The 12,581-nt window shown below is 38.5% G+C and overlaps 2 protein-coding genes across 3 annotated transcripts; one reads left to right on the top strand and one right to left on the bottom strand.

Moving 5' to 3' along the window:
* Nucleotides 1-343: 343 nt before the first annotated feature.
* Nucleotides 344-4,034, top strand: LOC109862766 (nuclear pore complex protein Nup93-like). The gene is made up of 7 exons (XM_020442901.1): nt 344-745; nt 928-1,108; nt 1,252-2,227; nt 2,303-2,627; nt 2,700-3,056; nt 3,139-3,256; nt 3,358-4,034. Exons 1-7 carry the CDS (start codon nt 519-521, stop codon nt 3,667-3,669), a joined length of 2,496 nt encoding a protein of 831 aa, XP_020298490.1. The 5' UTR covers nt 344-518; the 3' UTR covers nt 3,670-4,034.
* Nucleotides 4,035-4,103: 69 nt separating this feature from the next.
* On the bottom strand, nt 4,104-5,961 carry LOC109862765 (ADP-ribosylation factor-like protein 2-binding protein). Of its 2 annotated transcripts, none has more exons than XM_020442899.1 (6): nt 5,794-5,961; nt 5,553-5,657; nt 5,356-5,462; nt 5,206-5,291; nt 4,955-5,051; nt 4,104-4,895 (listed from the first exon to the last, which is right to left on the bottom strand). In XM_020442899.1, the coding sequence occupies exons 1-6, from the start codon at nt 5,795-5,797 to the stop codon at nt 4,800-4,802; spliced, it is 495 nt and encodes a 164-aa protein (XP_020298488.1). In that variant the 5' UTR covers nt 5,798-5,961; the 3' UTR covers nt 4,104-4,799. The 2 variants fall into 2 exon arrangements, with proteins under 2 accessions (XP_020298488.1, XP_020298489.1); XM_020442900.1 differs by having other exon boundaries at nt 5,356-5,459.
* Nucleotides 5,962-12,581: the final 6,620 nt, after the last annotated feature.

Raw genomic sequence — 12,581 nt, 5'->3', positions numbered from 1 at the left:
ATTTTCCGCTCATGTATTTTTTCTCTTTATGTCCCATTAAGCGGTAAACGCGGCAGCGTAATCAAGTTTTATCCAATCATGAAATAGTTTTATTTTTTGTTAAAAATACATTATAAAAAAAGAACTTTTATTTTTAACTAATTTATTATATATATTATTGTAGTTGAATAAAAATACTATTTTAATTATTATAAGTATTGTAAATGACATAAAAAGTCTAATTTTATATTATTCCGCGTGATCCGTTTCCGCGTATTCCGCTTCATGGGACATTAGGGAAACAGAAAAAGCGAAGGAAAGAAAACGGAATGGCTATGATTGGTCGAGCTGGTTCCGCACATTCCGTTCCGCTATAGATTTCCGCTCAATGGAACGTCGCCCTTACTGTTACAATTCGGGCCTAAGTCTATGGTTTGAACCCCCTGAAGATCACCAAACCAAACCAAACCAACCAAACATTACCGCAGGACTTGGGAGAGTTTTAGCGCGGGTTTAGTTCATCGCGACTTACAAAAAACATGAATGATATCAGCCACGCAGATATGTTGGCCACTGATACAACGCGACTGCCAACCGATTCTGGTTTTAGCGAATTGCTTAGATCGGCAGAGCAATTGTCTGCCGCTGTTGAGGGAAACGAAGATCTACCGCAAGTCGAAAGAAATCTTCGACAAATATTGGAGGCTTCTAACGAACTATGGTCTCGCGTGACACAAGCCAGCACGCAAGACAACGAAGCGCAGGCGTATGTTTTGTTTTATTTTTGAAGATGTACATTTTGTAAAAAAATTTGCAGAATATCTTATATGTATGAAATTTATGTTAAGTTGTAATATAATTTCATATAATAACTTTCTGGTACTTAAGTAGTTTGATCTCTGATGATTTTGATAATACTATTGTATATTTAACAATAAAATGTTTTAGCCATGTTTTATTAGGATCCAGAGGAGTAGATTTGTCTCAAATATCACAAAAGTTAAACTCACTCAGTGCAAGACGTACATTTGAGCCCTTAGATCCTATAGCTGATACTGACATTGTTAACTATCTCAGAAATGAAAAAGAAAATGCAATTCTTTCTATCATTGAACAGGTTCATAAAGATGTATGTATAATGATTTTTTTATTTATTTATAAGCACTAAACTTCATCTTGTATTTATGTATATATCTTATGTATATTTGTGTATATGTGTGTGTATGTATGTTGGTATGTATGTGTATTTATATAAACTGTTGTATGTTTTAGACATTTGAACTTACAAGAACTCAACAAATGGAACATATGTTGGGTGAGTGGAAGCAGATGCGTTATGAGATAGTAAATTCTATGACTGCTCCATCTGGTGAGCTGGTAGATCTGCGTGGAGCACCACAACGTACAAAATTAGCTGGTTCAATGGTTAGTGGTCTTTCTAGCATAGAAGTTTCATATGTGAAAGAACTGCAGAATTATAATGATCATGTGCTCAGAGGTATAACAAGACCTAGTTTATTTGCTGCATTCTGCAAAGCCTCTGAGTCTTTTAATGACAAAAAAATTGTGGATTTATGGCAAATGGTGAAGTGCATGGTTGATATTCCACCAACACCTAGAGGAGATCAAATTAAATCCAGAAGTAGTCCGGCAATTGAACAGAAAATTGTTTCACAAGCCAAAAACTATCTAGAAAACCGATATAGAGACTTTATGAATTCTATCATCAGTGAAAATTTGGCACAAGCAAAACGAGGTGGCATTCCAGGCACCATACCTCTAGTGAAAAGTTTTGTAAGTGTCAAAGTGCAAAATTTGAGAGATTTAGAAGATGTTGTAATTGATAAGAAGCCATTATGGCCTCTAGTGTACTACTGTATGCGATCTGGAGATTACAATGCAGCCTTACAATGTTTGAACCAATGCAGCACGGAATTTCTGAAAAGTTGTGTGGAATTTAAAACAGCTCTAGAAGAAGCTTGCAGTGATCCGCAACATCATCCAAGTAGTCGTGCAGAATCCATTTTAAAGATGCATTACAGAAAGCAAGTGCGATCCGTTAGTGATCCTTACAAGCGAGCAGCATATTGCGCTTTAGTTCCTTGTGAACCGGATGATTTGCATTCCGAAGTGATATCGACAGCTGACGATTATTTATGGTTAAAATTGTGCCAAGTGAGAGATCAGGCTGATATTGAAAATAAATTAACATTGGACTATTTGCAGACTACAATCTCAGAAATTTATGGTAGGACTGATTTTAACAACTGATAGAAGAAATTGAGATATTCCAATTTGTTTATAATTTGTGTATAATTCACAGGAGAAACTTATTATCACGCGCACGAGCAGCCGTTCTTATATTTTTCCATGTTGTTCTTGACCGGCCAATTTGAAGCAGCGATTGAATTTCTAGCCACTGGTGCTGGTGCAAGACATCTGCCACACGCAGTGCATCTGGCAGCTGCTATGCACGAACACAATTTGTTGGCTGTCAGCCAAAGTGTTCTAGCGCCTCTGATAAGTGTAGATCCTGCAGATAAACCACCAGCAAAAAGACTGAATTTTGCTAGATTGATATTGTTATATGTGAAGAGATTTGAATTATCAGATCCGAAAGAGAGCCTTCATTACCTATTTTTATTAAGGTGTGATTAAGTATTCAAAATCTATTAAGCTTAGTGCGCCGTTTTACACATTTGGATTTATCGCGTTTTCAGATGCATGAAGGATCCGTATGATCGCAATATGTTCGCCGCGTCTGCTGCAGAAATGGTAGTAGACGCCTCTCCTGCAAATCGAATTTTGCTAGTTGGTAAATTGGAGAGAGATCGGAGACTTCCGGGAATTCTAGATTTGTTTCAAATCAATACGGACGATGTGATAAATATTAGCGCCGAGACATTGTATAGAAAAGGTCTTTTGGAAGACGCAGTTATGATGTACGATCTAGCTAGAAATCATGAAAAAGTTCTCAATTTGATGTGCACACTTCTGACGCAAGTTGTTAGTCAAAAAGGATTACCTGGTTCTCTCAGATCACGATTGCAAGCAACAGCGATGGATATTAGCACAAGGTACAGTATTTGACAGTTATACAATTTTAAGTATTTTATTAATGATTTATGAATATATATTATAGACACTTTTTTCTCTCAGATATAGAGACATCGCAATTCAAGCGCCCTCAGAGATAGTTTCCTCGTTTTATACATTGAGGGATCTTATGGTTTTCTTTGATCAATTTCATAATGAGCAATATCAGAGTGCGCTCAGGGTAAATAATTTTTTTTTAGACTTAATAAACGAGTAGTAAAGTAAGTAGAGTAAAAAAAGTAAAGATTTTTAAAAATAATTAAATTTTACTTTTTGCTACAGACGATTGCGGATTCAAAGATATTGCCTCTTCACGTGAAAGATGTCGCCGAAAGAGTAAACGCCTTGCGTCGAGTGTCGGCTGAAGTCGCTAGTACATTCGCTGATGTTCTGCTCGCTACCATGACAATATTATATCGTCAGTATCAGAAATTGCGAGCAGCAGAGCCGGGCGACGAGATAGCAAGGGAACAGCAGTTGCACGATCTCCGTGAACAAGCTCGGGCGCTGACAAATTTCGCAGGAACCTTGCCGTATCGTATGCCGAACGAAACAAATGGAAAACTTGTTCAAATGGAGATACTTATGCATTAATATTTCTTCTTTTCTAAGTTTGTAATACAAATTTATCTTTTACAGCTTAGAATTATTTAAACAAATGTTCATATACTTCTCACTGAAAGTCGTACATATTATTTCAAACGATTTTTTTATATTCAATTATACGACCAAGTTTATTTTATTCTTCTTTGTTTAAAGTGTATAATGAGATTGTACATATGATCCATCGAACTGCGCGTCATATGAACTGAAAAACATAGCTTCTCTTATTATTTAATAGTTTTAAATCTCCCAGGTATATAGCGTTGTTACGAAATTTGCCCAACACAAAAGACTCACTTGAATTATTTTTGTAATTTATTCTATTTGTAAATGCATAATAAATATGAATTTTACATCAGATATAAGTACTGAACATAATTAATATTTTTTATTTATACATATTTGTATGTATGTATATATGTGTATGTATTGTGTGTGTGCGTGTGTGTATTTATACATATACACATATATATATATTTATACACATTTATATATACAGAGGGGTGCGCCATATCGTGGGGTTTGAGAGGTAGTATTTCTCGGAAATTTCTTCTACTGCCGCGCCATTCTCCTTCAATCTCGGGTGGTTGGCGAGACATATGAGAAATACTTCACCTGGAACGCACGATATGATGCAGTCCTTTGTACATATATATGTATATATAAGAGATACAAGAGGTAGGCAGAGGTAGCGCAACTTACTGCCAGATGCGGGCGATTACGTGTGGTGCCTGACGCGATCAGCTGATCGCTACAGTTTCTGCATCTCTCTCTGTCTCTTTTTTTCTCACTTATTTATTTATTTATTCGTAATTTGTATCATTTAATCCATGCATTACATAAATCACTGTCAATCACGATAAGTTGCACCACTCCTGCCTACCTCTTGTATCCGACTCGTGATAAGTCACCTATTTTAATTAACAACTTAAAAAGTAAGTTTCAGCAAAAATTTTGTCAAATAAAAAATTGTCTTAGAATTTAGTCAAGAATGTGTATTTTCAAGGATAATGGGTTGTTATGAATCATCCTGCATATGTATACATATATAATATATATGTATATGTATATGTATATGTTAGTATCCTATTCTTTGTCTAAAGGCATATTTTGGCTAATAATTACATATTATCTTGGTATGTACTGTTTTCTATACTAGATTTCAAAGATGTCACTGATATTCCACAGCTGAGATCATCAATTTTACCTTCTTTTACCTATAACCAACATTTTATTTTAAAAATATGCAAGTTTTTAAAATTATTCTTATACATACTGCTCTGTAATCAAGGACCATTTCTTTGAAAGCCAAAAAATCAGTTATCGTTGACAGTACTTCAAAGACTTCACCTTCCAGTTCTGCCTGTTTTTTCCTGAATTTTGTTTTGTTATAAATATACAAAATAAAGAAATATGAAAAGTTTGTTAGATAAAACTGCATGTAAAAAAAACTATGTAAAAAAATACTTCTATGTTACTTATATATGATTTCTATTATACTTTCCTATATTATAATTTTATAATTACTTTAACTGATGTAAAAGAATATCTATAGTGAATTGTGGCATGACATTCTTGAGATAATCTACAATATATACCTCTACAGCTTTAGTCTGGAAAACATGAGATGTCTCAGAAAAATACTTTTATGGTACATTTTAAAATTTATATACTTACATATTCATTAAATATATTAGTATAAATTAATTTGTTATCTTCTACTGGTTCAAAGACATCCCAGTATTTTTCTAAAAATTTATGCTGAAGGGCTTGAAAGCCTTCTTCTGAAAAATTAATACATGTACACATTTTTATATTCATTATTAAACATATCAATTTTACATAATTTTTGCATCATTATTGTAATCTTGTACCTAATAACAAATCTTCAATATGTCCAATCACTTTGTCAAATAAATAATCTTCTTCACTCTTAGAAGTTTGGTTTTCGATCTCTAGACTTGATAAATTCAGCTCATCTGTTGAAAAAAGTAACTTATCAATAAATAAAAGTTATTGCGGTATTATTATGTTTTACATGATTATTGTCTAATATATTTATGTATGTGAAATCATACAAAACTTTAGAAACAAAATTATTTAAAGAAAACAAACCCATGCTTTCTTCTTTATTTGAATAATTATATAAGGCACTTTTATATAAAACACTACAGTTTATAGAGTAAAAAAATAGTCTTGACTGTAGATCAGTTTTAACAGATTATTCTTTTTCTTCTTTGCAATTATAGCTCTGTGGACCTACTCGGGTAGTCCATACGTCAGTCTGTGTCTAAAGAGCCGTCTACAATGGAGAGTTGTAGGCCGTAATAGTAAGAAATTGACCAATCACAGACAAAGTACAGAAGAATAATCGATTGTGATTTGTCAATTTCTTACTGTTACGGCCTACAACTCTCCATTGTAGACGACCCTTAAGACCTGTTCTACAATACAGTCGTAAGCTGTAAGTCGTAAAAAATTGACCAATCATAATCGATTATTCTTCTGTGATTTATCTATGATTGTTCAATTTTTTACGACTTACAGCTTACGATTGTATTGTAGAACAGGTCTTTAGGCCTGTTCTACAATACAATCGTAAGCTGTAAGTCGTAAAAAATTGAACAATCATAGATAAATCACAGAAGAATAATCGATTGTGATTGGTCAATTTCTTACGACTTACGGCTTACGACTGTATTGTAGAACAGGCCAAATGCAAATTATTCGTTGAAGACAAATTGGGCTGGGTTCGTTTTTTACTGGCAGTACTGCCAAAGTGACATAATAACAGTGCACTGCCGTAGCCGTTCCGAAATTACTTCAATGCTGCCAGTGCAAATGTCAGGGTGTATAAACCATGGTATAAACGAACGGTGTTACAGTACACTCACGTGACAGTATAAAAAAAGATTACTTGCAAGTACGTTATTAACCAAATCATGGACAAAAAACCTATTGTGGCAATATGTACAGCTATAATAGAAATTATAGATGATACAAGTAGTAGTAGTTCGGAAGAAGAAAAAGAATTGTTATCTTTATCATATTTACATTGCGAGTAGGTTTAGTTTGGTGCAAAATTGGCTCAGTGGACCGAATTAAGTTAGTCCATACGCCATTCTAGGAAGCCATTCTAGGAACTTCTGACTGATATTAGGCTTGGAGCACCTTTGCTGAGCAGTCTTTTCCGTATAGGGAAAGATAAACTGTGAAGGCGAGTGATCATGTCCAGTGTAGGGATATTTGTCTTGTGCATGGTAAGAGAAAAGGGAAGGAGTAAAAGCAGGAGTGATAAAAACAAGAGATTGGTAAAGCTTAAAGAGATATTTGCGCGCGTGTTACGAAACATAACATGGCGTGCATAGCGCGAATATTGTCTGAGAAAGCTATACCAGAGAGAAATCTGAGAGCGGCCATCCTATTGTAATTTTTTACGACGGTTTCAGCCGCTGGTTTTAGCCGTATTTCCACAAAAAGTGGAACTCAAAGGCCGTTCTACATTAAACGCAAGTATCAGATCTCGTGGAATTGACCAATTGCAGAGTCAAATCAGCCAATCGACCAACGTGATTGATCAGTTCCACGAGACCTGCGACTTGAGTTTCATGGAGAACGGCCTTTGAGTTCCACTTTTGTAGAAATACGACTAAAACCAGCGGTTGAAACCGTCGTAAGAAACTACAATGGCATGGCCGCTCTTAGGTTTCTCTCTGGCTATACTAGCCACTTTGTAGGGCGGGCTGAAGCCACTATGGAAAAGATCTATCAAAAGTTGATCAGATGAGTCTTTATACATTGGGCAGTTGAAAAAGATATGGTCAAGATCCTGGTTTGCGTGACCGCACGGGCACTCAGCCGAGTCGACAATGTTTTTGTTAGCTAGATGCGAACGTGCGCTAGTATGAAATGACTGAATGCGGGATATCAAGGAGATCAAAGATCTAGGGAGGGGTTTTGTGGTACCCTCACACCACGGTTTTCCCAAAACCTTTCCTTTGAGCCGAAAATATCGAAGGCCTTTATACCGGGCCTCAGTTGTAAGAAACGCAGTGGACTCTTCAACCGCCATAGCTCGAAGGCTAGGAAAAACTGATCTGGCGGAGCAAGTTTCTGAAGAGTTTGGTTCCGGCATATCTAAAGCCTTTTTAGCGTACTGGTCTGCCATTTCGTTCCCCCGGATGCCCTTATGAGCAGGAACCCAAAGGAACTCAACCCGAATTTTTCGCGCAAGCAACTCTAAGGTAAGCGTCTTTATTTTATAGATATCTGTAGGATGACTGCTCTGCGGGTCAAAGGAGTCGAGGCACCTAAGGACACTTAACGAGTCCGTGGCTACATACGATTGACCGAACCCAAAGTCACTGATGTACTCCAACGCGCAGAGTACGCCCCTGGTTTCAGCATCAAAAACTGAAGAATGATTATTGATTCGGGAATAGTGTGTCATATCCGGGTATTCAGACACCACTGAGAATCCTACCCTTGCAGGAGAACTTCCAGAAGGGGGTACGCGGGAACCATCAGTATAAAACACATATGTGGCACGTTTTTCGACGAGAAACGAGGCGAAGGCCTGTTGTGGAGAAGTTGCAGTTCTGAAGGTCAAACCCGATTCAGTGTCTACTGGACACTTGAAGTAACGTACGTTGAACGAGAACGCAAGTAACCCCGGCAAAGGTCTCGGTTCAATCTGTCGGATCAACGGAGCGAGGTGTACAAAGACGTCAAACAGATCAAATCGATTATCATCACATATTGGTTCCCAGTTAGATAGGGATTGAGATAGCATGAGATTAAGAGGGTGGTCAGTTCGTGAAGCCACGCGGCATGCGTACTTTCGCAAAAGATACTTGCGTCTACTTCGGAGAGGATGTTCATTGAGAACGTCCAAGAGTACATTGGTGGATGTGGTACGCATGAAGCCACAAACTACACGGAAACATGCATACTGAAGTCTATCAAGGACAAGAGCCTCTTGATCCCCAAGAGGAGACGTTATCTGAGACCCCCAATCCAACACTGACCTCACCAGACCCTTGTAGGCAGTAGAAAGAACACTCGGATGAGCACCCCATTTAATTCCAGCAATAGCTTTGAGAACACTTATTCTTGGAAGATCTCTTTTACGAATTTCAGAAACGTGAGTTTTCCACTTGAGAGCATAATCGAGAAACACGCCCAAAAATTTGACTTTCCAGGCTATTTGTACAGTTTTATTGTTCAAAGTAAACTTAATGTTTTCCTTACGGATTTGCCACTTTATATTTCTTAAAGTATTAAGAGAGTAAAAGGTGGCGACTGACTTTTCTGGAGATAGTCTAAGTCCCAGATCAGATAAGTGTGCGCTTAGGTTTTTTAGCGCAATATTGAGTTGATGGGCTACATACCTAACTGAAGAATGTGAACAATAAATGACGATATCGTCCGCATACATGATTATCTTCACTGGTAGAGGTAGGCACATTTCAACGAACGACATATAAAGGCTAAAAAGTAAAGGGCTTAAAACTGAGCCTTGTGAGACACCCACCGACGTAGACCGTTTCTGTAGTGGAACTCCAGAAACAAATCCCTCAAGGTTCCTGCAAGATATGACTGCAGACACGAAGCTTACGATTTCGGGAGGGAATCCCATAAGTGGGAGCATAGAGAGTATGACGGGAGGGAGGACATTATCAAATGCACCCTCGATATCAAGAAAAACAGCTCCAGTTTGACGATTATTACTAGCAAGCTTAATGTTTGAGACAAAGGTCTAGTTTCCACCGAAGCATTAATTCACACCGAATGCGACGTAGAATCAAATTCAAGTCGATGGAAACCTGTCAAATTGTGCTGATTTCACTTTCGCTTTGATCTATAAGTACTCTACTTCCAATGGAAACAGAGCACTAAATTTGATCAGTACCGGAGTGAAACCGAATTGAGGGTTTCGGTGGAAACTAGACCAAAGATTGCAAGGTTGTCGGTACACGAAAGACCCCGTCTAAACCCAAACTGACAAGAAGGAATGATGTGATTGTTTTCCACTACTCCATTCGTCGACACAGAATCTTTTCTAGGACTTTTAACAAGTTGTTGGCTAAAGAAATAGGGCGGTACGCCCCTTTTCTACCCTGTTTTGGAATGAAAACCACGAAGTAATTTCTCCACTGATCAGGATAGACCTGCTGACTGAACATTTCATTAAACAGCTTTAGGACATAAGTATAAAGCTCTTCAGGGAAGTGTGAGATTATTGTATTGAAAATTAGGTCCGGGCCAGGAGCCGACTTGACTTTAAGAGCGTCTATAACGGACATGAACTCCTCCTTACTTATTGAAGCCTTTAAAAAGGATCGATCATGACAACTATCAGCTACAGGAGGAACACTGCTGAGTAAGTTTGCGTAGTCAGGAATTGTAGGTGGGACGGTGGGAGCAATCTTGTCAAATGACTTGTTTAGACCGTCAAAGTCAATATTATTGCGATTGCTATGACTGCGCGAGTAATTTCTGGCATGCGTGAAGGCTTTGACAATGCTCCAAACAGAGCCGAGGTCAGAGTTGGCGTGTAATGAGCCACAAAACGTCTTGAATGCAGCCTGTTTCTTTTTACGAAGAAATCTAGAAACCTCCTTAGAAACGTTACAGTAAGCAGTTAAGTTAACCAGGTTAGGGTGATGCTTAAACGCATCAAATGCGCGTTTTTTCCTTCAAAGTTCAGACGTACAGGATTCATCCCACTAAGGAGTAGGAGGGTTCCGTGATGGATTGGCAGAGGTTATAACTTTAACCCCAGAATTGACCAGCGCCCCAGAACAAAGTCTGTAATTTGATTATAGGTTACATTAATGTCGAGATTGGGAGTGAGACTACTGGGCTCATCCGTCATTTTTTTAAGTAATTTAGTGCACTGTGATTGGAATTCATTCCAGTCCACATGTTTAATGTGGACAAAAGGGCGGCAAGGAATGTTGCCCGAGAACTTATGAAAAACGCGAACATATATCGGGTAGTGGTTACTTCCATGGTTATAATCGTCAACCCTCCATTGACAATACGGAACCAAGTCTGAGGAAGCTACGGTAAGATCTACAGCAGAGTGATAAGAAAGATCTGAAGACGACCACGTTCTGTCACCTGCGTTAAGAACATTCCACGATGAGTTCATTATAGCGCCCTCAATTTTCCGTCCCTCACAATGGTCTAGTTTCCACCGAAGCATTAATTCACATCAAATGCGACGTAGAATCAAATTCAAGTCGATGGAAACCTGTCAAATTGTGCTGATTTCACTTCCGCTTTGATCTATAAGTACTCTACTTCCAATGGAAACAGAGCACTAAATTTGATCAGTACCGGAGTGAAACCGAATTGAGGGTTTCGGTGGAAACTAGACCAATTACTGCAAGTGGGAGAGCTGCTCCAAAGAGAACTCTTACCATTAAAGTCCCCACAGATAAGAGCGGGTTTGTACTTTGAGCACAGGTGGAAAAACGATGACTAGAAGTTACTATCGGTGTAGTTGGTCGACCACCTAGGTGGGCTATAAATAGAGAAGACGTACAACAATTGATTGTTAGGAAGAAATAGCTTTGTAGCAACAAATTCTACCATATTCCTTCGGCAAAGATCGGCAATGTCATCATCAGTAATTATACAGAACTTAATATGCTTGGCGATTACAAGAGCAACGCCTCCACCATGCCGGTTACGGTCTACGGAGACGATCTCGTAATTAGGAAAAGTAAGCATAAAGTTGGAATCCATGTATGTTTCGTAGAGGGCAGCAAGATGAATGTGGCTCTCTTGTAAGAGATGCTTGACTGTATCTAGTCGTCGGATTAATGAGCGACAATTCCACTGCATTATGTCGAATTTTACGTAAAGATAAGTTTATCGTCGGCAAGAGAGCCGGAAGGAAAGAGTTACAATACAATATTTTCCACAATGATTTTTATAATCATTGTGATAACTTTATCTAAGTTACTATCATTCAAATCAATTTTGAACTTGTGTAAGATGTTTCGAGCTTTAGGAAGAAGACCTCTAATTGTTGTGGGTAAAAGATACTCATGCTGGGTAACAGTAAAGTTGCTTCGCAGACTTGCGCCACTCCTGGTTCTGGGTATGGGTTTTGTAGTAGGGGGTTCAGGAGTTCCTCCACCAACGCTGCACGGAAGACAGCGTCAGCACGGTTCTCCCCAGAAGAAGAAGAACCTGCCACTTCCTGTCCCGAAAGTGGAGGTAACCTGGTAGGATTACGATTTTTAGTTCTACTAGGTGGTCGGGGAGCAGCAGTAAACCTGAAGAGGTCCTAAGGAATGAACTCGCCAAACGTGGGAGGCGGGACCTCAGGGAGGGTTTGCCAAGCTCCACGAGAAGAGCAACCACCCTGATCATGAACAGTAGCAGCTTTCTTGAAGGAAAGATCCTTATCGCCATAATCTTATGAATACTCTTTTGTCTTAGAAAAACCGGGCATTTAGGATCAGATGCCTGGTGTTTGAAATCTTTAATCTTTGATCTGATGCAATTAATGCACTCATACACGTCGCTCAAGCAATCCGGTTTGGAATGACCGGACTTGCCACACCGTTCACAGTAGTTTTTGCCACTAGATGACTGTTTACACGTGGAGGCTACATGTCCAAGCCTCTGACAGTAGTTACAACGTTTGACTTTATAAATATAGGGATGTAAGAACACACTCTTACCCATATAAATGCACGAGAACGGGACGTACCTGGTTCTGAAGCGCAGTAGATAACTGTTTGTATTAACGAGTGTCGAAGAAGAGCTGTCTTCGTTATACACCCTGCAATCTAACTGCCTCGAAAAGAGAAGTCCAGGAGCTACCCCACCCCGGAGGGGGACGGATGTTTGAGAGAACTTCTTCCACCGTGTCGTCATCATCT

Source organism: Pseudomyrmex gracilis, unplaced genomic scaffold (assembly GCF_002006095.1).
Source record: "Pseudomyrmex gracilis isolate BER0280 unplaced genomic scaffold, ASM200609v1 scaffold_2341, whole genome shotgun sequence".
In the NCBI taxonomy this organism is placed as follows: Eukaryota; Metazoa; Arthropoda; class Insecta; order Hymenoptera; family Formicidae; genus Pseudomyrmex; species Pseudomyrmex gracilis.
This window is presented reverse-complemented; position numbering and strand designations above follow the sequence as displayed.

What these genes read in the sequence shown, in the direction of transcription:
- LOC109862766 (XM_020442901.1), top strand. Translation starts at nt 519, where the DNA reads ATGAATGATATCAGCCACGCAGATATGTTGGCCACTGATACAACGCGA. An exon ending in TTGAACAGGTTCATAAAGAT is followed by an intron (nt 1,109 to 1,251) that starts GTATGTATAATG and finishes TGTATGTTTTAG; the next exon opens with ACATTTGAACTTACAAGAAC. An exon ending in GCGATGGATATTAGCACAAG is followed by an intron (nt 3,057 to 3,138) that starts GTACAGTATTTG and finishes TTTTTCTCTCAG; the next exon opens with ATATAGAGACATCGCAATTC.
- LOC109862765 (XM_020442899.1), bottom strand. An exon ending in CTAATATATTTAATGAATAT is followed by an intron (nt 5,292 to 5,355) that starts GTAAGTATATAA and finishes CATGTTTTCCAG; the next exon opens with ACTAAAGCTGTAGAGGTATA. An exon ending in TGGTCCTTGATTACAGAGCA is followed by an intron (nt 4,896 to 4,954) that starts GTATGTATAAGA and finishes TGTTGGTTATAG; the next exon opens with GTAAAAGAAGGTAAAATTGA.